The sequence below is a fragment of the Gracilinanus agilis genome, chromosome 3 (genome assembly GCF_016433145.1).
Source record: "Gracilinanus agilis isolate LMUSP501 chromosome 3, AgileGrace, whole genome shotgun sequence".
In the NCBI taxonomy this organism is placed as follows: Eukaryota; Metazoa; Chordata; class Mammalia; order Didelphimorphia; family Didelphidae; genus Gracilinanus; species Gracilinanus agilis.
The window spans coordinates 460,322,800-460,348,245 of record NC_058132.1 but is presented as its reverse complement, the minus strand read 5'-3'; the positions used below and the strand labels follow the sequence as shown (position 1 = coordinate 460,348,245).

At 36.3% G+C, this 25,446-nt stretch overlaps 1 protein-coding gene across 4 annotated transcripts in view; it reads left to right on the top strand.

Annotated features, from left to right (window-relative positions):
* PRPS2 (phosphoribosyl pyrophosphate synthetase 2) overlaps positions 1 to 25,393 on the top strand; it is a 34,308-nt gene extending 8,915 nt beyond the window's left edge. The window contains exons 2-8 of one of the 4 annotated variants that reach the window (XM_044670374.1): positions 9,232 to 9,426; positions 14,889 to 14,898; positions 17,998 to 18,096; positions 19,004 to 19,128; positions 20,972 to 21,145; positions 23,400 to 23,559; positions 24,552 to 25,393. In XM_044670374.1, the coding sequence (XP_044526309.1) occupies positions 9,232 to 9,426; positions 14,889 to 14,898; positions 17,998 to 18,096; positions 19,004 to 19,128; positions 20,972 to 21,145; positions 23,400 to 23,559; positions 24,552 to 24,644 (856 nt within the window). In that variant the 3' untranslated portion in view covers positions 24,645 to 25,393. Of the gene's footprint in view, positions 1 to 9,231; positions 9,429 to 11,221; positions 11,230 to 14,888; positions 14,899 to 17,997; positions 18,097 to 19,003; positions 19,129 to 20,971; positions 21,146 to 23,399; positions 23,560 to 24,551 lie in introns of all 4 variants that reach the window. The other 3 variants (XM_044670373.1, XM_044670371.1, XM_044670372.1) reach the window with 3 other exon arrangements.
* Positions 25,394 to 25,446: the final 53 nt, after the last annotated feature.

Below are 25,446 nucleotides of genomic sequence, written 5' to 3'. Positions count from 1 at the left end.
GTTGGTTTTATCTGAGATATGGACAGGTTTCATAGCATGTATATTTTGTGAAACAAGAGAAAAAGACTGAAATTCAGACACCAAGTTGGGGAGGTTCCAGAACAGGAACACAAAGAAGAGAGAAAAAAATGAAGGAAAAAAAGGGAGAAGAGAAATAAAGGGAAAAAAGAGAGGAGAGAGAAAGGAAGGAACTAGAGAAGGAAGAAAGAATAACAGAGGCCATAAAGTACTGTGTCTAAATTATACTTAACAAAAGGAGAGGAATGAAAGCATCAGGGGAGAAAAAAGGAAAGAGAAAGAAGAAAGGAAGAGGAAAGAAGAGCAAAAATGAAAAATTGAAGAGACTGAAAAGGAAATAGGAGAAAAAAGAACAAAATAAATAATTGAAAGACCATCAAAGACTTATGCACAGAGACTTGAAAAGCAAAAAGGTCAGAGAAGAAAGACAATACGTGAAAAATTAAAAAATACAGAAAATTTCCAGTTGTCCTTATGGTTTGCAAGAACCCAGTTCAATGTATCAAGTGCAAAGCAGACTGCTAGTGAACTGTTCATAAAATGAATGACAAAAAGGCAGCATAAAAGGAGATAGGTTCTTTGCAGAAGAGGAAAGCAACAGGCCTAGATAAGATTTATAATTATTGACTTGAGCATTTCCCAGTAACCTATGTCATTAACAAATCACTTCACTACCTTCCTTTTTAGGTATAAGGTTTATCACTTATGATACCTAAGTATCGCCTACTTATTATCTTTTTTTAAAAAAAACCCTTACCTTCTGTCTTAGAATCATTGCTGTGTATTGGTTCTAAGGCAGAAGGAGTGATAAGGGCCAGGAAATTCTGGTAAGTAACTTGTCCAAGATTAAACAGCTAAGGAAGTGTCTGAGGCCATATTTGAATCCAGGACCTCCTGGCTCTCAGTCCATTGATCTATTCCCATATGCCTATTATCAAAAAATGAGGATAACAGGTGGCAGCTTGGTGGCTAATTTTCATCCAGCCTTTGCTCTGAAAATCTCCAAGTAAGAAAAAACTTATTACTTCCCAAGCCAAACAAGTCTAAATCTCTCTTTTTTTTATCAGTCCCCTCAAAAACTTTGAAGATAATTAATTATCTTGTGTTTTTTTCCCTCTCCACCCAAGACTTAAAAATATTCCCAAATCCTTCAAAAGCTCCTCAAATGCCAGTATTTTGTAGGGTTTTTGTGTTGTTTTTAAGAAATTTCTAGACTTTTTTTGGCTAGGCATCACGCTTATTTTTAAGTGCTCAGTTGAAATCCTGTTTGATTTCCTGTTTATCACAGTTCAGTTCTGTAATTTTAACTTTTTGGAGCATTGATACTCTCATTTGTTTGATTTCATAATGCACATCAAGTACTATTTCTTTCATTTTAATTTCTTTTTAATTGATATATTTTGTTTTGACAGAGTAAGTGCTTTAACAATAAACACCAAAGCAGCACTCCCACACATAGTTAAGTAAAATCTAACTATAGAACATGTCATTTTCCACATTTTTAATTTATTGAGTGTGAATAGAAAAAAAAGCCTCAGTCAGGGGGGCCCTACATTTAAGTTCAACCTCTTCACAGGCTTTTGTGACCCTGGTCAAGAGGCCTAACTTATGAGGAGCCTGGGCAGCTCTGAGCCTAAATTATGTAAATGGAATTATATATAAGCTATATAAATGGAATTCTAGAGCTGGTCTTAAATAGAAAGGCTTGGAAGGGAAGAATATATGCTTTAATTTCATTAGGTATGGCACCAACATTGATATATTTGTATTTTATCTTTTAATTTATCTCTTTTGGGATCCACCTTCACTGTGTGTAAAGTATTTTATTTTTTAAATTCAAAGATAATTTATTTTCCAAATTTATAAGATTCAAACTGTCTCTCTCTCTTTCTTCCCTCCCTCCACTGAAAGACAGGAAGCAATTTGATATGAACCAGGCATGCATTATCATGCAAAATACTTCCATATTGTTCATTGTTGTAATAGTATTCTTTGATCTACATCCAACTCCAACAGTTTTCTGGAGATAGATAGTATTCCCTGCCATAAGTCTTTCAGAATTGTTTTAGATGATTATATTGTTAAGAGTAGCCAAGTTTTCACAGATAATCATTGTACAATTTGCTGTTACTATGTACAATGTCCTGTGGGTTCTGTTTATTTCACTCTGCATCAGTTTATGTAGATCTTCCTAGCTTTTTCTGAAATCTATCCCATCATGTACCACAATTTGTTCAGCCATTCCCCAATTAATGGACACATCCCCATTGTTTCAAATTCTTTGGTACCACAAAAAGAACTGTTATAAATATTTTTTGTACAAGGAGGTCCTTTCCCCTTCATTTATCTTTTTAGACTGCAGACCCAGTAGTGGTATTATAGGATCAAAGGATATGCTCAATTTTATGGCCCTTTGGGATAGTTCCAAATTGCCCTTCAGAATGGTTGGAACCAGTTCACAAGTCCATCAGCAATACATTAGTACCCAGTTTTGCCACATCCCTTCCATATTTATCACTTTCCTTTACTGTCATAATGGCCAATCTTTTAGGTGTGAAGTAATTGTTTTAATTTGTATTTCTCTATGTGATTTTGAAAATTTTTTTCCACATGATTATTGATGGCTTTTATTTCTTCATCTGAAAATTGCTTGTTCATATCCTTTGACCATTTATCATTTGGGGAATGGGTGAAACATTTTTTTTTTTTAAGCAAAGGTAATAATAATAGTTTTCTTTTGAAATTTCAAAACACACTTTGAAATACATTCCCTATTAATAGGGGAAATGATAGATTCTTTTATGGACTAATTTCTGGATTTCAGAATATCAGAATATTCTGAATATTTCACCTAACTAAATCAAAATGGCCTAGCTTCAGTTTCTACTGATTAGGTGATTTCTAAGGTTCTTTCTCCAATCTGTTAGCCAAATCTTGCCATTTCTACCTTTTATAACATCCCTTATCTAAATCTGCTTCTCTGCTCACCTAACCATAATCCTAGCTCAGGCCTTTATTGCATTTACCAGTTTTTTTTTGTTTGTTTGTTTTTTTTATCCTGGGACTCCATTCAAGGAGCATAGGGCCACAACCAGTAGGCAGTGGGGGTCAAGTGACTTGCCCAGGGTCACCCAGCTGGGAAGTGTCTGAGCCCGGACTTGAACCTGGGACCTTTTCATCTCTAGGCCTGGCTCTCAATCCCCTGAGCTAGCATTTACCAGTAGTGTTGCAATAATCATCTCTTTGGTCTCCTACTCTTAAAGCCTCCTCATTCCAATCCATTCTCCATTCAGTTGTCACAGTTGCTTGAACAAGACACTCCATCTCCCATTTCCCTGCCTTTGCATTGGCAATCTCTTATACTTGAAATTCTTAGCTCCTTCACTTTTAATCTCTTAGTTTCTCAGGCTTCTTTTAGTATTCAGCTCAAGTCCCATTTTAGGAAGGAGACTTCTCAGTCCCTTTCTTACCTTCTCCTCCATACCCCTTTATTTACTATCTTCCCCTCTTCTATTTTGCATATATCTTGTAAGTACCTATATATTTTCAAGTCTTGTCCCCCATTAGAATGAAAGCTTGTTGATAAATTGCTTTTTTGCCCTTTTGTGTATTTTTTTTTTGCCCTTACTATGTGTCTAGCTTATACTAAATACTTAATAGATGCTTATTGACTGACTAAATAATCATAAATGTTGTAGTTTATACACTCTTCTTTTAGATGATCCATACAGATACAGAAAGTTGAGTTTTTATAGAGGGAGGATAGGCATGGTTTGGGGGATATTTAACAGGAAATGAAACACAAAAATATAAAAGGTAAAAAAGAAATTTATTTGAAACATTTAGTCTTACCACCCCCCCAAAAAAAATCCTTATAAGAATGCCTCAATTTTAGATACCTCTTAAACAGTAATCTGTTTCCCAAAAATTTCTTTTGTAGCCCCAGACATATTACACATTGTCTTCATCAAACAAAACTTTTTTCCCCCAGCCTAAACATCTGACCATGGAATCATTATTCTCTTCCTTTGAATCCCCCTCACTCCCCATTTAATTTTTTTAACATCTTCTGTTTTAATATCAATACTGAGTATCAGTTCCAAGGCAGAAGAATGGTAAGGGCTGGCAATTAGGGTTAAGTGACTTGCCCAGAGTCACACAGCTAGGAAATGTCTGCAGTTAGATTTGAACCTAAGACCTGTCTCCAGGCCTGTATCTCTATCCGCTGAGTCACTTAGCTGCCCCTCTTCCCTTAATTATTATTTTTTTAATATTCAGCTTGTCTTAGTATCAGTACTATATATTGGTTCCAAGACAAAAGAGCAATAAAGACTAGGCATTGAAGGTTAAGTAACTTGACCTTGGAAGTGTCTTAGACCAAATCTGAACCCACTTATCATCTCTAGGTCTGGCTCTCAATCCATCTAGCTGCCCCCTCTTCCCTTAATTCTTTTTTTTTAACCCTTATCTTCCGTCTTAGACTCAATACTGTGTATTCGTTCAAAGGCTGAAGAGTGGTAAGGGTTAGCCAGTGGGGGTCAAGTGACTTGCCCAGGGTCACACAACTAGGAAGTGTCTGCACCTAGATTTGAACCTAGGACCTCTAGTCTCTGGGCCTGGCTCTCAATCCCCTAAGCCACCCAGCTGCCCCCTTCCCTTAATTCTTAAGAAAAATACCTTCCTGATTTAGAATGAATTTCTGTAGAAGATGGTATGAGGTTGGTGTTCTTTTGTAATGTGCATGTCTCTGTATATATTTAAAATCATTGATACTCAAAAATACTGTATAAAAAATTGAATTTTAAAACAGTGTGAAAGAAAATGTTGACCTTGAGTTTTAGATAATAATGTACAATTTGAAGCAGCTTAATGCTTTTGGCAACAGTGTTGAGATTTAGAGAAATTATTTGCTTACTTTTCCTTGCCCAATCTCAGCTTTTACATAGGCTTTCTCAGGTCTAATGGAATTTTTTCTCTCCTTATTTCTTTCTCTTAGAGTCTCTAACTTAAGACTCCGCTTTAACACCATTTTCTATATAAATCCCTTTTTTGAATTTTTCACACAGACGCTACACGCGTGTGTACTAGTGCATTTGTTCTCAAGATGTCTTGCTCTTTCCCCCACCATTGGAAAAGAAAGGAAACCCTTTTACAAACATGCATAATCAAGGAAAACAAATGACTACATTGGCACGTCTCCTCCAAAATGCCTTATTGTGCACTCTTGAGTCTTACTTCTTTGAGGAGATGGGTAGCATACTTCAGATTGTCAGTTGTGTTCATGCTGGGATACCTTAAATTTATTCTAAAGTTTCAGTCTTTTGACTTCGTGTTAATATTTTTCACTCTAGGGAAGTTGTCAACTTTTATTTGGTCCATTCTAATTTTCAGGGAGTTTGTTGCTTGGGTAAGGTTTTGCATCTCTTATGCCCAGATGGCAAATTCCCTTTCTAATTTCTTAAATTATTCCCATTTCTCTTTCAGTTGTTATCACTTCATTTACAAAGTGAGTTTTAGTTCTTAAAATAAAACAAAACAAAAAACCTTTGCTTTATATCTTCAGGAATTTTAGTTGAATTTATGCCCAAATTATTTGTTTTTTTGAGTCTTTGCTTGGAGGTATTCAAGAGCCATTTTCTTCACATTTTAGGGGGTGGATTTTTTACTTGTTTTTTTTTTTCATTCTTTATTAATCCCTCTGCTGCTTTCTTGGAAGTTTGAGGGTGAGATCTCATGGATAGCAATCAGTCTGGAGTTCTTTGTTCATGCTTTCAGTGCTCCCACTGAAAGTGATCTAATCCAGGGCAAGTCTGATTGATGCTCCCAGGGCTGTACTCTGCAGATTCTTGACTGGGGTTTGTATCTGTACAACAGGCCTTGCCTCCTTTGGAGTCTCAGTAGACTCCTGCTGGACTCAGATACTCTTAATTCTTCTAGAAAGTACTGGTGTCTCAGAGTGACAGATGAAGGCTTACCTTTGGTCAGGGAGTCCTTTCCTGGGTATTTTTTTGCAGAATGGCTAGTAAGCAACAGAGCTGCCAGCTGGCACTTGTTTCTGCCTCCAGCACTAGGTCAAGTTGCTCTTGTATGGATCTGGAACCTCACTGAGTCTCCAGGTGCATTCTTGGTCTTCTGAGTCGTTGAGTTCCATGTGCCTTAGTCAGACCCAGGCCCCAGTATCCACAGACTCTCTTGTCTGTCTCTTTGCTGACCTGAGGTAGAAAAAATGAATCACTGTTCCTTTAAAAATTTTTCTCAGTTGGGATTTGGTCAGGGGTGTCTTCTAGATCTGTTTGGAGTTTTGTGGGAGGGTTCTTGAAATATTTCTTTCTGCTACCATGGCTCAGCTTACCTTTCACTTTTTTTCACTTGTGTCCCAGCACCTAGGACAGGACCTAGGACTTAGTAGGTGCTTAATTAATGATGTTCATAAAAATCATAGAATTAGAAATGGAGTGGGAAAAATTGCTAAGCTTGAAGTCAGGAACTCATCTTCCAGAGTTCAAGTCTGGTCTCAGACACTGACTAGCTGTGTGACCTTGAACAAGTCACTTAACCCCATTGGCCATCCTTAAAATGAGCTGAAGAAGGAAATAACAAACCACTCCAGTGTCTCTGCCAAGAATACGCCAAATGGGGGCATAAGGGATCAGGCATGACTGAAATGACTGAACGAATAATTGCTATTGCTATTATTGTTGTTAGACACACCTGAAAAGAGGACTGAAAACCATTAAATTGCAGCAAAAAAACTGTTTAGTAAAATAAGTCCTTACTTTTTAGAGTCATTTCATTTCAATTTATATTTATTTTTTACCTTTGTTTTTTTTAAGTATTTTTCCATGGTTATATGATTCATGTTCTTTCCCTCCCCCCTCCCAGAGCTGACAAGCAATTCCACTGGGTTGTACATGTATGTATTATCTTCAATTTAGATAAAATCTTGGGATATATTCAGTTTTACAGAAGTTGGTGAGGATTATCTCTTATTTTTGTAACTTTGATATGTTCCTAGCATAGTACTTCATACATAAGCATTTCATTTTTGTACAGTTGATGTATGACTATTAAAAAAACCCACAAATATAAGTCAGCTTCAAAGTCAAGAAGACCTGGGTTCAAGTCAGATCTTCCCTATGACCTATGCAAGTCATTTAATTTTATCTAAAGTGTCTGAGGCAATTCTGAAGCTTAGGGCTGCCCTGTCTGCCTTAGTACAAGAATTCATCAGGAATCCTCTGTACCTGTGATGGTGAACCTAGGGAACATGTGTCAGAAAGGGCCTGCAGAGACCTTTCTGGGCATGTCTGGTGCCTGCCAGAGTTCATTACTAGAAAATCAGCAGGACATCCCCTAAGCTGCTTCCTCTCTCCCTCTCCACTGGCCTGAGGACATTTCTCACTGCCCCTTCCCCCTTCCCCCTGCCCCTCTGCCCAGCAGCTTAATGAGAGTGATTCCTCTCTCCCCTGTGTGGGGTGGGGGGCACGCGTTGTCTAAAAGATTCATCCTTACAGCTCTGTACTAATGAAATCTACTAGGAAAGGAAAATACATAATCAAGGTATTAACTTGTAATACTTAGAAACCAATTGCATTTCTTTTTTTTTCTATATAGTTGGATATAAATATATAAATATGAATAATATAAATAATAAATATAAATAATAGATTATTTCATCAACCAAAAAACATTAATTATTATTTATCTTTCTAATCCCCATTTAGAAAAGCTCCTGCAAACATCAGACACTTAATAAATGCTTGTGAATAGTACTTAATTCTTTGCCATAGCAACAAGAAGCTATATCCTGTCCAGTTTACAGACAGCAAACAGTATGTTAAAGTGCTAGACTAGAGAGAGAACTGGACCAGAAGACAGATAGATGTGGTCAACAGATCTTACACAATTTACTTAATTTCTCAAGACTCAGTTTTCTTTATTTGTAAAAATCTGGGAATAATAAATACATACCCTGCCTACTTATTAAGGTTGTCAACATCTAATGGCACAGTGGTCTATGAAAGCACTTTATAAACTGCAGGATGCTGATACAAGTAAGAGAAAAAGGCATTGTACTGGGAGTGAGAAGAATACCAGCAAACTAAATAATGCTGTCATTCAAGTGACTACAACTTGAACTCTACATTGTTAATTCCTTAGCATTTTGCTAACAAAAGTAAATATTGCTATTTATGAAAGGAATTGCTGAGGAAGTTGAATTGAATTTTCTTTTTTTTTTTCATGGACATTACTTCTTGATAAAAGACAAATTAATGTGTGCCTTCGTTACTCTATTAGTGCCAGTGTTTCAGCATTATCAAGTCAATAACTTGCTATTTTCTTGGTGTTGACTAAGGCACTTTAGTATTTTGGCAGCTTAAAATTGCCTAAATATTGACATCTCCTTATAGTATTAAGATGTGCATAGGAAAATGCCTCCATTGATTTTTTTTTTTTAAACCCATACCTTCTGCCTTAGAAATAGAAAAATTGTAAGGTCTAGGCAGTAGAGGTTAAGTGACTTACCCAGGGTCACACCACAAGGAAGTGTCTGAAGCCAAATTTGAACCTCTCCTCCCTAGACCTGGCTCTCAATTCACTGAGCCACCCAGCTGCCCCATCCATCAGTTCTTTAATAGGAAGTCTTTGAGTTCTTTAATAAGAACTCCAATGATTAGGACAGTTCAGAAATATCTTAAATAGAAAGTCTCATGGTTTGCCCTGTTTCAATGGCTAGTAAATTATTCTGCTTTGAATTAAAATTCTTTTTCTGTACATGTTTATTATAGTGCTTTAAGTTCCATTTCACCTACCTTATGTTTCTGTGAAAGTGATTTGTTTTTATATTTTATTAGACTGTATTCCTCTGCTTTGTATCCTGAAATACTTACTATGCACAATGAATATAGTAGGAATTGAATACTAATTAGAGTTCCAAGTGGTTGAGGTAGAATTCAAGCTCAGGTCTTTTCCAGCTTCCTGGCATGTGCTCATTCATGCTTCTTTCCTAAATTTATTGAATGTAAGCAAACAGCAATATCAGTTCTCTAGGACTAGGAAAAGTATCATTTATAGGAATCTAAATGTTTAGTTGGTTATTCTGAAACCACATTTGATGAATTCATTTGCCCCTATCATAAATTTTTTAATAAGATAATTTGAATCCTTAATCTCAAATTTTTTTAATTAATGAAATAACATCTTTCCTTTTAGTGTAGAAATCGGTGAAAGTGTGAGAGGGGAAGATGTCTACATCATCCAAAGTGGCTGTGGGGAAATTAATGATAACTTGATGGAACTTCTCATTATGATCAATGCTTGCAAAATTGCATCATCATCCAGGGTGACTGCAGTGATCCCATGTTTTCCATATGCCCGACAAGATAAAAAAGACAAGGTAGGTGAGAGGTGTGGCACATTCTTGTTCAAGCTCTATCTTCTAAAAATTTCCCTACATTTAATCATTGGAAAATGTTTAGAGATGTTTTCTAGCTGTTAGAAGAAATGGACTCTTTTTGATTTTTAATTGTCTTTTTCAAAGATTTGTCTCTACATCATTATTTCGTTGAACATCAGGTTACCTTAGTATTTTTAAAAAGAGAAAAAACATAGGCCATTTATTTGTTTTCTGTTAATCCTAGAAAGTGGTGGGGGAGTATGCATTTAAATTTTTTTCCCAATCTTTCTCTTTCTTTAAAAGGAGACCATATATTTACAACATGAGTGAACCCTATTGTTTATGCAACTAAATTAAACTGTATTTGGGAAATGTTTAGCAAAATAATAAAATGCAACATAACTAATGCTAATGAGTAGTTTTCTAAGTCAAAATGCAGCCCTCAGGGATCACTTCTGTTTGACGCCTGTGGTATATACTTAACTGCACTTTAGATACCATAAGGAATGTAAAAGAAATAAAATAGAGCAGCCATTCAGGAAATGATAGAATTAAGGTTTTAGAGAAGACCTTAGAATTAACTCTAATGTAACCTCTCACCTTATATAAGAATCCTTTCTATAACCCCTAGTGATCTAATTTCTTTTTAGATGCTACTATGAATGGGGAATTCATTTATCAATGGCATCCTGGGGCATTTGTTAGACTGCTAATATTGTCTGAAAATTATCTCCCTGTAGGAGCTGAACTATCTCTCTGTAGTTGTCCACTCATTGGTTCAAGTTCTTCAAAATACTTATTTTTTTCCCTCCTCTACATATTAACTTTTTAAATGTGTGAAAATAATAACATGTTAACATTTGTCTTTTCTTCTCTGAACTAAATATCTGTGTTTTTTAAAAATTTGTACCCTGAGGACTTCATTTCCCAGCATTCTATATTCTTCTCGGGGTTCCCCTTGTCTTGTGTCTTGGTGTTCTGCCCCTGCATGGGTTTGTTTATAAATTTGCTGAAACCCATGTTGAGGGGACTTTTTTGGGGCTTTGGCTCAAGTGTGGTAGGCTGCTGGGTCTCAATCTTTGCTCTGCTCACTCAGCTCTTTCTCTTTCACTTTGTTGTTATTAAATCTTATAAAAAATATAATACTAGGAGTATTGTTTATACACTTTTTAGTCTTACATATCCTTAAGTCTTTAAAATATTTCTAATGACGTTGTTTCAAGACCCTCCCACCCTCCAAGTCACCCTCCAGTGAACATATTCTAGTTTGCCAAAATCCCTCTTAGAAGTTACCAAATGTTCCCCCCTCATCCTATCTGTCCATTAATCTAAATTTAGTACTTTGCAATTATCTCTTATGCTTCATCTTGGTTTCTATTCAGTCAACCCAGACCAGAGAGATTATTCCCAGTCTAGCTTCTGATACCTATTACATTAACTCTACTTTTCAGCTTTGAGGCCTCTGCGGGTTCACTTATTCTTCTTTCTACATCTTCATTCAGACTATGTTTGGCCCCGTGTAACATGGTAGCTCTGGCCTTCATCAGACTTGAGGTATCTCTGATCCCTTCTTTTCTCAACTTGAGATCCCACTAGCAGTGTTCTTCCATTTGTTAGCTGGCCGCCAGCAACTAGCAGTGTAGGTCCATCTAGCCACTTAATATCTATTTGCTCCCTGCTCTCACCCCCCAATTCAACTCCTTAGAGGTACACTTTGCCTTACTCCACCCAGAGGGTGTGGGTGTGAGAAAGCTCAAAGTTTATCTTCATCCTATATAGCATCACCCACCAAATTTATGACCAGAGCTAGATGGGCTCATCTCAGCTGTCACTGGCTGGGATCCCAAAGGCCCCTTAAATTCATTCCTTGCTCCTTAGCAGCATTGATTTTGCAAACTTTTACCCCCAGCTATGCCCAGGGGCAAAAGTAAGCTTCACTCTCCTCATAACTTTGGGGACATTGATGTTCTGCTGCTGGCTTCAAAACTGAACTCAATGACAAGCTGTTCAGGAGCAATGTGTGCCATCCAAACCCCTGGAGGACCCATCAGACATTTCCCCCAAGAGTAGCTATAATCTGGGGGGGCGCTTGAGTTTCCTGTACACCCCCAAAAGCCTTCTTTTCCACATACACTGAACTGACCAAAACAAATTATAGAATGTCTTTCCTTTTCATATCTTTATAATTATCTCACAGCACACGAGGAGAGGGCTATCTAAGATATCCTGGACATGGACGGGATATCTCACACCTGAGTTTTTGTTGTTTAGGGTGTCTGAAGAAGCTGTTCCATATAACTGTCATGTGAAAACATGTTCATCCTGATTTTGTCAATAAAATACCATAAAACTATCTGATAGGGACTAAAATAATTGGATTGTTATTTTATGTTTAGTGATTGATGCTATCATTTTAAGAAATATTTTATTACAGAATACAACCACTTAAGGGGAAGCTAGGTAGCTCAGTGGAATAGGAGACAGGGTTAAGAGACAGGAAATCCTGGATTTAAATCTGGCTTCATACATTTCCTAGCTTTGTGATCCTGGACAATTCATTTGACACCCCCCCCCACCCCCACAGTGCTTATTCTGTACCACTCTTTTGCCTTAGTATTGACTCTAAGATAAAATAAGAACTTAAAAAAAAAAGATTACAAGCAGTTATTGGTTATTGTTTTAATATGTAACATATAAAGGATAAATCTATGGGCATGGCTTTTTTTTTTTTTTTTTTTTTTTTTTTAAGAACTCACTTGCCAAATATGCGTTTGTTCTGCAAGGTAACATGCATAAAGATTAAGATTGGAAATCCTATCATTATTTGGATAAATTTCAAAATAGCTTTCCTTTATACATCGGTATTTTTGTAAGCTGTAATGCTTTATTTTAGCTCATTATTCTTCAAATCTTAGAATTTTTACTTCTATGAGTTTGTTTTTGAATGCTATCAGTTTTATTACTGCTGGACAATTAAAGCTCCTTAATTTTATCAGCCATTTTTCCTGTATAGAGCTAAGTTTCAAAATAAGATCTGGTGAAAAGGAAAAATTTAATTTTACAAAGTAGGAAGAAATTCAAAAGTCAAAGTTCCACTGGGAAAATATTAAAATGCAAGTTATTGCATCATCAGTTTTAACATTATATAAAGAACCTGTGCCTAAGTCACTGTTATAAATCTCATTATATTGAACTTCCAATGTCATTGAGTCTTTAAATTATACTGTGGTTTTCTGACAGTAGAGCCATGGACTCTTGACTGAGGCTTATCATTTAGTTATATTAAATGTTCTCATTCCACAAATATTTTTAGCCTGCTTGTACAAGGCATTATGCTAGATTCTGTAGGCGGTACAGAGACTCAAGAAGTCTTCTTTCCCCCACAGAGTATAGGGCCTAGTTCTGAAGATATCTCCCACATGAAATAAATGAAACAGGTCAAGAAATGTCAGAAAGGAAGTTAGTTATAATTGTTCAATGAGTGATCGAATTAGTATTGTCTGGTTCAGAGGGGAGAGAGATAATTTCTACCTCAGATAAAGCTGGAGTCCAAAGAAGAGCTAAGATTTGAATCTTTGAGGTCGGGTTTTTGTTTTTGTTTTTTTTTGGGGGGGGGGTGATTTAGGCATTCTTCACTGGGGGAATGCCCTACAGTGATATAAGATAAGCCAGGAGAAATTTTCCAGCAGAAATGGTGAAGGAGAATGATTGGAAATAAGGACAGTGATGGAGGGGGGACTAGTGCCACAGACTATGGATACTTTGGATAGTAGGCTGAAGATCTTGGATCTTATCTTGGGCATTTAAGAATTAGTGAATAGAGGGCAGCTGGGTGGCTCAGTAGATTGAGAGCCAGGCCTAGAGACGGGAGATCCTGGGCTCAAATCTGGCCTCAGACACTTCCCAGCTGTGTGACCCTGGGCAAGTCACTTAACCCTCATTACCTAGCTCTTCTGTCTTGGAGCCAAAATACACAGTATTGGTTCTAAGACAGAAGGCAAGGGTTTAAAAAAAAAAAGAATTAGTAAATGATTTTGAAAGATAGCTTTTTCATAAAGTTAGTGTTTTAAGGAAGATTTCCCATTTCTCCTAAGAACCCCTTCCCCTATAAAAAAATGTAACTGAGTCACAAGACCTGGATTCTAATGCTAGATTTGATGACCTTGTCATTTCAACTTTTTTCTCAAGTTTCCTCATCTGTAAAAATGAAAGTTTTAGACTAGATTACCTCTTAACAACACTTCTACCCCTTGAATTCTATGATTCTAAAGCTGTAATTAATGCACGAGGATAGACTTTAAGAGTTTTTTAAAGTCTTATTATTTTCTCAGGCCTAATTTACAATTACTTTTTATTCTTTATATTTTTTTATCACTATATCTCCCTCCAACTTTGGCCTCTTTTTGAAGTCACATATTATTCTTTAGTTCTTTCTGTAGATCTTGAAATAGATTTTTGTCTTACACTTGAGCTACATACAAATCCTGGCTTTGAGTCCCTGCCATTTTAACTTAATCCATTTATTTCATAATTTCCATTGTTTGCCACTATATAGTGCTTGTGTATGAATTTTAGGCTAACTTCCATTTTTAACTTTTGGGATGGGTTAGAGACAGTCTCATGTTCCTGTTCTATAAATAGGATATTTCTAAGAATAAGATTTGATTTATATATTAGCAAAGCAATTTCATTGATTAAGAAGTCACTTTTTGAAGGAATTTGAAAAAATAGGGTGGTTTTCAAAAGGACATTTTTAACCTGAATGGAGAAGCTGAGTTCAAAATCATCTTAAATATCAACTGGTCTTGTTCTTCATATTTAGTTCATAAGGCCATCTAATGAAAACTTTATTATATATTTAGCATTTTGGTAGAAAAACACTTTTTTTTAAAAGGACTAATATAATTTGTGCCCCTTTTCTAATTTTGATATTGTTTATCTATATAACTTCTTCTGAGATTTAAATTACTTATATTTTAAAATTATTTTGCCCTAAAATTTTTTTAATCTTAGCCTTAAGACTCATTTTAATAATCCTGATGTTTTGTAATGGTTTGTCCTTGGTTCTCTTCTTTGTCCTTGGGCAGTCTTACTCCCATTTCTATGACAGTAATCTCTAAATCTGGATCTCCAGCCCTGGCTTCTTTTATACTTACATCTACATGTAGATTCAAGGCAATATCACCTTTTATGTTCCCATGTACCTGAAAATGAGCATCCCATATACACAGGCTCATTGCCTTTCCCCCAAAACCTTCTCTACTAGTTCTGGTGTATAACAGCATTGTTTCTATTCTGCCATGTTTTAAATAAGGAAATCATCTTTGACTTTCCCCCTTTTTTTCCAGTCAGATGCCAAGTCTTGTCCATTCAACCTCGAAAGCATTTTTCACACTCATCCCTTCTTAAATTCTCACCATCTTTGTTTAGGTCCTCACTACTATTTCAGTTTAAATGTATTGTAGGAGGGGAGTAATAATCCTGTTAGGGTAAAAAAATAGATAAGGACTTATTCTGTGATTTTACTATTTAATATTAGAAACATCTTTGTGCCTAGTGTTGGCTATAAAGACAACAGTTTAAAGAAATAGTTTCTTCCTTCAAGGAATTTACATTGAAGTGGGGAAAACCATCAACAACATGTACACATATAAATAATACAAAATGAATACAGTTGATTCTTTGGGTTTTTGCCCTATCTTCTCAAATAGCACTTAGATCTTAGATGTGCAGATCCCCAAAATGACAGGAAACCCAAAAATACCATTTTTTAGCTGCTTATATGAAATAAATATATATAGTCTCTGAGCCATTGCATATTTTAGTCAAATCAACTCTAGAATGTTTTTAGACTCAGGCTTTAGAGTTGCAGATTTAAAAAAAGAGTGGCTATATTGAAATTCTCTTGTACTAATATTGACTGCTTAATCCAGAGGCCGTGAGAGCCATAAACGCCACATTTTTTAAAACGTAATTTTGTGAGAGCCGTACAGTGCTCACAGTGTGCGCTCCTGACACAGTGCCTGAAAAAAATTGACTTTGTCGCTCCTGCAGAAAGAGCCATATCTGGCCCTCAAAAGAGCCATACATTGCCGACCCCTGGCTTAATCTATTCCTAAAACCCAATTTCTTTATGAAACAAGAGTGGCGTGGGGACTCTTAGACGAAATGCAAATTTTATAAAACATAAGTTTTATAAGATAATTGCCATTTTTCTATTACTTTTAACCTTTGCTCTTTGAGTTGTAGCCCTGCCACCAAGGTTGAAATTGAATTCTTCACAACTGTATCCTATATTTGTTTGCGTGGTTACAGATAACTAATCTATAGTGCCAATGAAGACATATCCCTAGTCCCTGAAGACATTCTAGAAGCAAATTCTAACAGTACAGATAGTATTCTATACCTATATTTCTTTATTGCTTCAGAGAAGGAAGGAAAGTGTTTTTCTCAGCTCTTTTCCAAGACCTGTTTTTTGTTATAATTACATAGCATATTCGATTTGGAGGTGGGAAGGTTGTCCTTTCTTTTTACACTATTGTAATAATTTTGCATATTGTTTTCCTGATTGTGCTTAATTCATTTGCTTCCATTTATATCTTCTAGTGTTCCTCTACATTCTTATTCTCCTCTCTTTGGGCAAAGGAATGTTCCATCACATTTGCTTACCACAATTTCATTAGCCATATTTTGTTAGGCCTTTGTATGGTCTTGTCCTTTGCTACTAGAAAATGTGCTCTACTCTCTTGTATCCTACTTATGAGACCTTCCTTTCTCACAGAAACCAATCTCCTATAAAAAGTTGTCTCCACAGATTGTCTTACTTTGTTTTTAGCCTTTTGTAATATGACTTTGCCTTCATCACTCAACTGAAACTACTCTCTTCACACAACCAATAATGTCTTAAAATTGTCCATTCTGTTGCCCTTTTCTTTGGCTTCATCCTGATTGATCTGTCTGCTACTTTTGACACTGACCACATGTTCGGAATATTCTGTTTTCCAGATTTTTGTGATATTCCTCCTCTGGTTCTCCTATTTGACTGCCCACATAAGATCCTTTTTTGGGACATTTTCTTTTTTGCCCTTGGCGACCATTCCCTTAGATTTAATTATTACCTCCATCCAAGTCATTTCTAGATCTAATAGCCCTTGTCTATTCTGAGTTCCATTTCCTTATCACCAATTTCCTATTGGACTTTTTTTTCAATTGCATATAGAAACAATTTTTTACAATTATTTTCTAACATTTTATGATTCAAATTCTCTCCTTCCCTATCCCCATATAGCCTATTAGACATTTTAAAGTAGATGTTTCATAGGCATTTCAAACTCAACAGGTATAAAACAGAACTCATTCCTTTTACCCCAAAACCTTTACCCATTTTCTACTCAGGGTACCACTATTCTTTCATTCTCTGATTTGTTACATTATCCATCACTCCCTTTTACCCCTTATATTCATTAGTTGCCATATCTTGGCCACTTTTTCTCTACATGTCTAAAAACCCATTGTCTTGGGAGCGGCTGGGTAGCTCAATGAATTGAGAGCCAGGCCTATGTTCAAATTTGGCCTCAGGCACTTCCCAGCTGTGTGACCCTGGGCAAGTCACTTGACCCCCATTGCCTAGCCCTTACCACTCTTCTTCTGCCTTGGAACCAATACACAGTATTGGTAAGAGGTTTTTATTTTTTTTAAAAATCATCTTTCATCTGCTACCATCATCACTTGTTGGCTGGTGCAATATACTATTATTGCTCTGCCTGCCTCTAGGCTCTCCCTGCTCTAGTCCATTCTCCACATAGTCACAAAAGTGATTTTATTAAAGTACAGGTCAGTCCTCTCAGTGCAGTAAATTCTAGTGATGACTCCCTAGTGCCACTAAAATGGTTTATAAACTCCTCTGTTTATATTTGCGAGCCTTTTACATCGTGTCCCCAGCCTGCCTGTTCAGATTCATCTTATATTCACCTCTTTCCTGAACTCTGTGGTTCAGACTCTGTTCCTTATACAGAACATTCCCATTTCTTCTCCTCCATTTCGTGCCTTTGCACTGGTTATCTTCGGTGGCTCTGAATATATTTACTTCATATACCTCATAGAATTCCTGATTTCTTTCAAGGCAGCTCAGATGCCACCTTTTATACAAAGCTGATCCTCCCCACTTACCTCCTTTCCATCGTTAGTGCATTGATGTCTTTGAAAGTTCTGCCACCACCTTCACAAGGCTTCTTCCCTATTCCTGCCCCAATGGCCAGATACGCTACTAAGAGCCTTTATTGTGTGTTCGGTATTTTTCCCAACAGCCTGATAATAGCATTTTACTCTAGTTTTCTTCATTTTTACAATGAAGAGGTTAGACTAGCGTGATCTCTATTTTCTTCTATAGTAGTTGGTATTCAGTTAAAGTTACTTAGGGAATATATAATTATGGACTTAGAAATAAGACCTGTACATTTGTTTCCTATAACTGATTGTGTTTGCTTTTCCTAGTAGGGAAGCCCTTTATTATTTCAAGTTTTTCAATATTTTCTTCTTTTTCATTATTGTGAAATAATAACTGTTTTTCTTTTTTAAATTAGAGTCGTGCTCCAATTTCTGCAAAACTTGTGGCTAATATGCTTTCAGTGGCTGGGGCTGATCATATCATTACAATGGATCTCCATGCTTCTCAGATACAGGTACAGTCTGTGCTTCTGAATGTCACTAACTGCAACTCTAGGTACTAACATAAGTATTGAACTCCCTAGCAGGTAGTTGTAAATTAAGAAAAAATATCTAAACATTTGTTACTATGCAAAGAAAACAAATGGATGGGACTCTAATTTGAGATTTTTATCTAAGATCCTTTTCACCTTAAAGATTCTATGAATCTTTGCTTCAGAGACTAGGATTTAAAATTTTAAAGTTAACTTCTTTCATCTCCATCAATTTAGGATGGTTACGAATAGCTTATTAAAACATACTGAGAACTATTTTTCATTTGTAGAATATATGTCAGCACCTGATTCTGAAAGGTCTATTATTTTCTTACCTCTGCCAAGGTAAACTGTAAGCTTCTCTGTGCCCCAAAGTATGTATCACCAACTTTTTGAACCTTTTCTGAACTTTTAGGTTGTATACATTCTAGAGGCACATTATTTTATCAATCATCTGACTATACTCAGTCTTTCTAACTTTGTATAGGACCTTCCAGGGGCATCAGTAAACAATATATCTTATTCAGATGAAATAATTTTCAAGAACTTGGGGCCAACCTCTGAGGATGAAGCACCAAATTAATATGGAGGGAAAATGAATTATTAATGTCCTTCTCTTCCTCCCCCTTCCCCCCGCACCGCCCCTTCTTAATCTGAAAATGTGGTTTCAGCAGTATAGGGAACTCCTTACACCCAGATACAGATCACTTCACTGTACTGTATAGCCTCACAGTTGCACTAATCTGTTGCACAGTTGCCAATCTGGTGTCAGTATTTTGAACTTGTATCTGGCTTCAAGACTTGTTCTTTTTCCAGTATGCTCTGCTGACAATCTTTAATAAAGTACTTTATAGACTAATTGCTTTAATCTTTTTCACTATCATCACAGGGATTTTTTGATATTCCAGTGGATAATTTGTATGCAGAACCTGCAGTCTTACAATGGATTCGAGAAAATATTGCAGAATGGAGGAATTGTATCATTGTGTCTCCAGATGCTGGTGGAGCGAAAAGGTACTATGAAGGAGTACACATAACTTCCTAGAGTTTAATTATTTTCTTCAGTGGACTTTTAAAAGTTATTTTGCTAATTTAAGTGCTACAGTGGTATAGATTTCCGAAGATCAAAAAATAAGAATAATAACTTATCAGTACATTGGAAAATTCTAAAAACAATACCTAAAAAAACAACACCCACTTCTATGAAGAAATGATTTAGGGGAGTCCTTTTATATCTCATCCTAATTGATCATACTTGATCTTTGAGTTGCAATCCTTTACGAAAAATCTATTGACCTTTTTATGTAATTGCTCATTTTGAAATCATCATTGCTGATATCTTACCCTCTTCATTTTAAGCTTCTCATTTTTTCTTTGGACTTGCCTGTTTTCCTTCTACTACTCCTATCCTCTGAAAAGGTTTTTTTTTTTTTCATTATTTAATTAAGATGTTGCTTACGTTACGTATTTGAGTCCTACAATTTTTTGAGGACTCTAGAATATATAATAGAGGCTGTATAATGGAAAGAGCCTTGGATATGGAGCCAAGGCCTTGGACAAGTCTTTATTTAGTAAGTATGTATTTATCTTTAAAGCCCTTATCTCCCATCTTAGAATCAATACTAAGTGTTGGTTCCAAGGCAGAAGAGTGGTGAGGACTGGCCAATGAGAGTTAAGTGACTTGCCTAGGATAAAACAGCTAGGAAGTATCTGGAGCCAGATTTTAACCAGGATTTCCTATCTCTAGGCCTGGCTCTCAATCCACTGAGCCACCAAAGTTGCCCTCTTGAAGAAGTCTTTAAAACTCTCTGGGACTTGATTTTTCAGCTGTAAAATGAGAGAATTGAATTAAATGATCTGAGGACTCAGTTCTAAATTTAGGTATTACTTTTAATCCATTAGTTGATTTCCTTTAGTAGACAAGTTTCTAAATAGTCAGCAATTGAGCTGAAGTAGGAGGAGGGCATTGTATTTGGAAGGTTTTTTGCTTCTTTATGCATCACGCTTTAAAATTTTTGCAGAACTCTTTTTAAAATTCCACATGGACTTTTAGAAAGATTCCATTATGAGAGAGACAGAAAGATTTAATCTAATTTTTCTCTTTTGATCCTCTTAAGGAAGCAAAAAGTTTTATAAAAGTAGCTGGTATCCCAGTAACCTTATGTTCTTTCTGTCTCGATAAAGATGAATAAAATCAGGAGAGTTGGAGATGATGGTACAACTTGCTTTTTAAATTTTAGAATATAGGTGAAGGGGGGGTATTAAAATATTAATTTCTAAAAGTCTTAAGTACTTTTGGTGAGGAGTAAATTTCTATAAGGACTAATAAGATGAGTTCTTCATTGAATTGATTAATAATGCTATTCTTCATTAGAAAACTGACCAAATAATACTCAATTCCTGGAAGTCTTTCCAGTTCACATAGAAATTCTCCAGTTTATCATTCCATTCAGCACAATAGTATTCCGTCACTAACAGTTTTACTGAACTATTTTTTTTAGAAGCTGGGAAAACAATGCATTTGGAAATAAATATGTAAAATTAAAAGGTATCAAGAATTTTTTAAAAGGTGTAGCCAACTATGTCATTTACTATAAGGGTGTGGCAAAAAGCCTACCTAATGTTTGATATTGACTCCCAAATAAGTAGGTAATGAGGTATTCCAAGTATTCTGATCAGCATATCACCCACCATTACATCATGTATATTTTTACCATATTTGTACAACCTGGCATATCTATATTAACACATTTTATTCCATTCTACCCTGATTTGAGCAAAATTTGCACTGAATTTTAAAGACCTTTTATTTGGATGTCTTTTAACCCATTTATCTGGTTTTCCCCCCTTTTTATAGAGTGACATCAATTGCTGACAGACTGAATGTGGAGTTCGCTTTGATTCATAAAGAAAGAAAGAAGGCAAATGAAGTAGACAGGATGGTTTTAGTTGGTGATGTGAAAGATCGTGTAGCCATCCTTGTGGATGACATGGCTGATACATGTGGCACGATATGCCATGCTGCAGATAAGTGAGTGGGAATTTTGAAATTGAGATATAAAATAGAGAAAAAGGAAACTTTAAATATTAGCATTTTTAGAAACTCCATTATTCTCTTTGCTGATTAGTCAATAATGTTGGACCAACAGGTAATATTAGGTGGTTTTTAATTTTTGTTAAAATGTTTTGTCTTTTTTTTTTTTTAAAGACATGCTTGCAGATACTCTTTCAATAGTTAATCACAGTTAATAGTTAATCACAGTTAAGTTTATCTCATATGGGAACAAAAGCTGAGAAACTCCCCAAACCCTTCCTATCTTCCCCAACTTCATCACATAAAAGTGCATTCCTAACTGCTTTCCTAACTGCCTCTGTTCCTTATCTAAAGCACCATCTTCTGCAGGAGACCCTTCCCTAGGGTCTTTGGGTATGGCATCCTCCTCCAGAAAATTACCTCTCATTTACCTTCTATATTTTGTTGCAACACTTAGCATGTGTCCCAATGGTTTACTTGGGGATCGTTTCATTTGTCTTTGCGTCTGTCTCCAGTACTTAGCACGTGGACACTTAATAATCCTTATTGATGGATTAATTGGCTTGATCCTGCCTCTCTGTGCTCAGTAGATTATTGACATTAGGATCTCACCATCCATTTCTTCTGTGTCCTTGTTTTTTATAGTAGATTCAGCATCATTGTCCCTCTCTCCCTCCCTATGATTAACCCTCACAGTTCCTTCTGAGATGTGGGTTTTTGTCATCTTGGTTCACAGTGCTTTGGCACCGAACCTTCCACCCAGTCAGTCACTTTTGAGTGAGGTGCACCCCATCCTTGCTGCATGCCAGGCATGACTACATCCTCCCAAGTCTCTTGGATGAGACAAGGTTTTACATCTCATACAGTGACCACTGTGTTTCCTAACAGAAACAGCTTAATTGAGTTAATCAGCTAATCAACAAATATTTAATAAGTACCTGCTCAATGCTCAGAGCTGAGCTTCTAGGGGTATAATAAATAAGTATAATAAATGGTCCTTCTCAAGGAGTAAATTATTAAAATGGCACCACCCATAAGACACTATTTTTAAAAGATTACAAAAATGATGTGATAGTAATGACTAATGCAGATTAAATCCTATCTTCCTTTGACTTATTTTATAAAATTCAAAATTCCTTCCCATGAGGAAAAATACTTGAGTTCAAAACAATAAAAATCACTTGAATATGAATGTGGTAAATCTTGACCTATTTCAAATATCTGATTTTATTTCTTCCACTAGTGCAAATCACAAAGCTCCTGTCCCTGTTAATGATCTTTGTGAGTTTCCATCAATACCCCCATAGCCACACACTCAAAAAAGCATTACTTGGTAACCAATCCTGGTGGTACAGACTCGTGAGAATATGAGTCGCCAATCCAGACTAAATGTCATGCCCTAAGGTACCCCAAATACAACATTTCACAGAAGGATTTTGCCTCAGTGCATAATGCCCCAACAGCTTTTCCTCCATCTTTTTTTTCAAAGTAAATTTTCCTCATGAAACCTTAGGCTATTAGCTCTTAAGTCTTAGCTTATGTTGTTTTTGTCTAATTTCTAAAAAAAAAATTTAATTTGATTTGATTTAATTAAGTTAGTGCTGCTTAGTAGCTGTTAATCTGCTTACTCAAGAGAAGCAACTTGGCACAGTAGCCAGAGAACTGCCCCTAGGAGTCATGAGGACCCATGGGATTAGGCTGCTCTTCTGACATGCATGTCTGGCCCTGGGCACATCATTTAAGCTCTCATTTTTGGTAAATCTCCAAGCCCCTACATAAGTTGTAGCGTTAGGTACCAACCTACATCTGGAAGGAACCTCCTTGGTTTGTTTTGTGTGTGTGTGTGTGTGTGTGTGTGTGTGTGTGTGTTTAAGCCCTTGTTCTCTTTCTGTCTTAGTATCAACTCTTCAGACAGAAGGGTAAGACCTAGGCAAATGGGGTAAGTGACACAGCCAGGAAGGGTCTGACACCAGATTTGAATCCAGGCCCTCCCATCTCCAGACCTGGCATTCTATTCATTATGCCACCTAGCTGCCCGTTTCAATGTGTTTAAGATTTCTTTGTAAGTTTTTTGTTGAGAGCCCAGTCATCTTTCGAGTAGTAATACAGTTGTCTCATTAAGAAGTGGGTGAGGATCCAAACATTTTCGCCTTAGTGATGCCATATATTTTTTACAAGGTAAACACCACCTAGACAAATGATTCCTGACTATATATGTTTTTGTATTTATTTTTCTCCTGACATTCTTTAGGTTACTGTCTGCTGGAGCCACCAAAGTTTATGCTATTCTGACTCATGGAATCTTCTCTGGGCCAGCTATTTCCAGGATTAATAATGCAGCATTTGAGGCTGTGGTGGTCACAAATACAATTCCACAAGAAGACAAAATGAAGCACTGCTCTAAAATCCAGGTAGAATGGAAAGACTTTGGGGTCAGAGGGTTCAAGTTCAAATCCAACTCTGATGCTTAGGTGTTTGATCTCCACTTAATTATTTAATCTCTTAGAGCAGTGATGGGGAACCTTTTAGAGGTGGAGCACCGGGCCCTGCCCCAAACACCCCACCCCCCACCCCACCGAGACCAAGTTCCCAGACTGGGGAGGGAGGCAGCTGGGCAGAGGGGCTAGGGAAAGTGAGGAATGTCCTCAGGTGCCTGGAGAAGGGGGGAGGAACAGCTCCACCCCAGGCCCTCTGACTTTCTAGTAAAAAAAAAAAAATGACTGCTGGCATGCCCACAGAGAGGGCCCTGCTTGCCTCCTTTGGCATGTGTGCCATAAGTTCACCACCACGGTCTTAAGGCCTTAATGGGAGAAGGGAGGGAGGAATTGATCCTTTCTGTCTCAAATTCTTTGGTCCTTTCTTAGAAAATCCTATGATTAATGATCATTTCATGGAAGAAGGCATATTTGTTATGCCATTTAACATTTTTTCATGACTATTTAAAATTTATTGTTACTATTTCTGCAGCAATAAATTGTTAGGTTATAATGCTTTCACATTTAGATTAATAGTAAAATTGAGTTGACCTAGGAGAGCAGCCCAGGTGAAGAATGTCCCATCTTTTAGTAAATAGAAGTAAAATCTTGCTACTAGGGTCCCATACAGATTTGCTTTCAGGGTTGATTAAAATAGTGATTTGCCTCTATGTCTCCACTCCTCACCCCAAAGCTGTTAATCCCTGAAAAGTGTATGTAACTTAAATGTTAACTTTTAATTCCAAAACACAAAACAGTGTCATTAGGGAATTGAATTAAATTAGATTGACCTTTCCAGGAACTTTCTATACAGTGAAAACCATTTTATGGATATATTTACATTAATAGACTTTCTGATTCGAAAGTAAACCTGATTCGGTGATTCTTGATTGCTTTTATCCTCTTCATTCTGTTTCTTTGTTGTTTAGGTTATTGACATTTCAATGATACTGGCTGAAGCAATACGGAGAACACACAATGGTGAATCTGTATCTTACCTGTTCAGTCATGTTCCACTATAACTCCAGATCATTGCTTTCCTGTAGGCTATGTACAGCTACAGTATGTTTTTCTTTAATTATTGGGACTCAACAGTATAATAATTAATGTTGTTATAGCTTCAATTGTGTATGCTTTGAGATCCTCTTTTTTCCTCTCCTGAACCTGTTGTTGCCTTTCCAACGTTCTTCTTAACCCACCCCCCAACTTCTCCCCCCCCTTTTTTAAATAAATTGGCTTCTATGGGAAATGTCTGCATTTTAATTTGGTCTGGCAGATAACTTTTTCCTCTACTCTTACATTACTTTGGAGCTACAATCTTAGGAGTATAATTACATTTCAGAATTTTTTTAATTTTATATATATATCTGGGTTTGTCAGAGGTAGCCCTATATTAAAGCATTTCATGTAATACTTTTATTTAATAAAAATGTCCATGGGCATTTGGATAAAACCCCTGTTATATAGAATTAGACCTTTTATTCAGAATAAACATTATTTTAGAGAATTGTAGGATACCTTTTGAATGTTGATTTCTTTATTTTTTTTTGTTAGTTGGGAGTTCAAAGTAATTTCTTGGACTTAATCTAGTCTGAAGTTTTGATTAGCTTAATGATGGTCATTGACCAATATACTTATGAAAATTTGTAGACAAATCAGTTAAGGACAATGTAGTATATAGTTTAGTTATACAATGTAGAATGTAGTTTTATGTATCACATCTAAGTTGGCTGTTATATTGCTGTATATTTCTGCTTGAGCCTCTGAAAAATATTTCCACATTGGGGAATTCCAGAAACTTTAATGCATTGGAATTATTTAGAA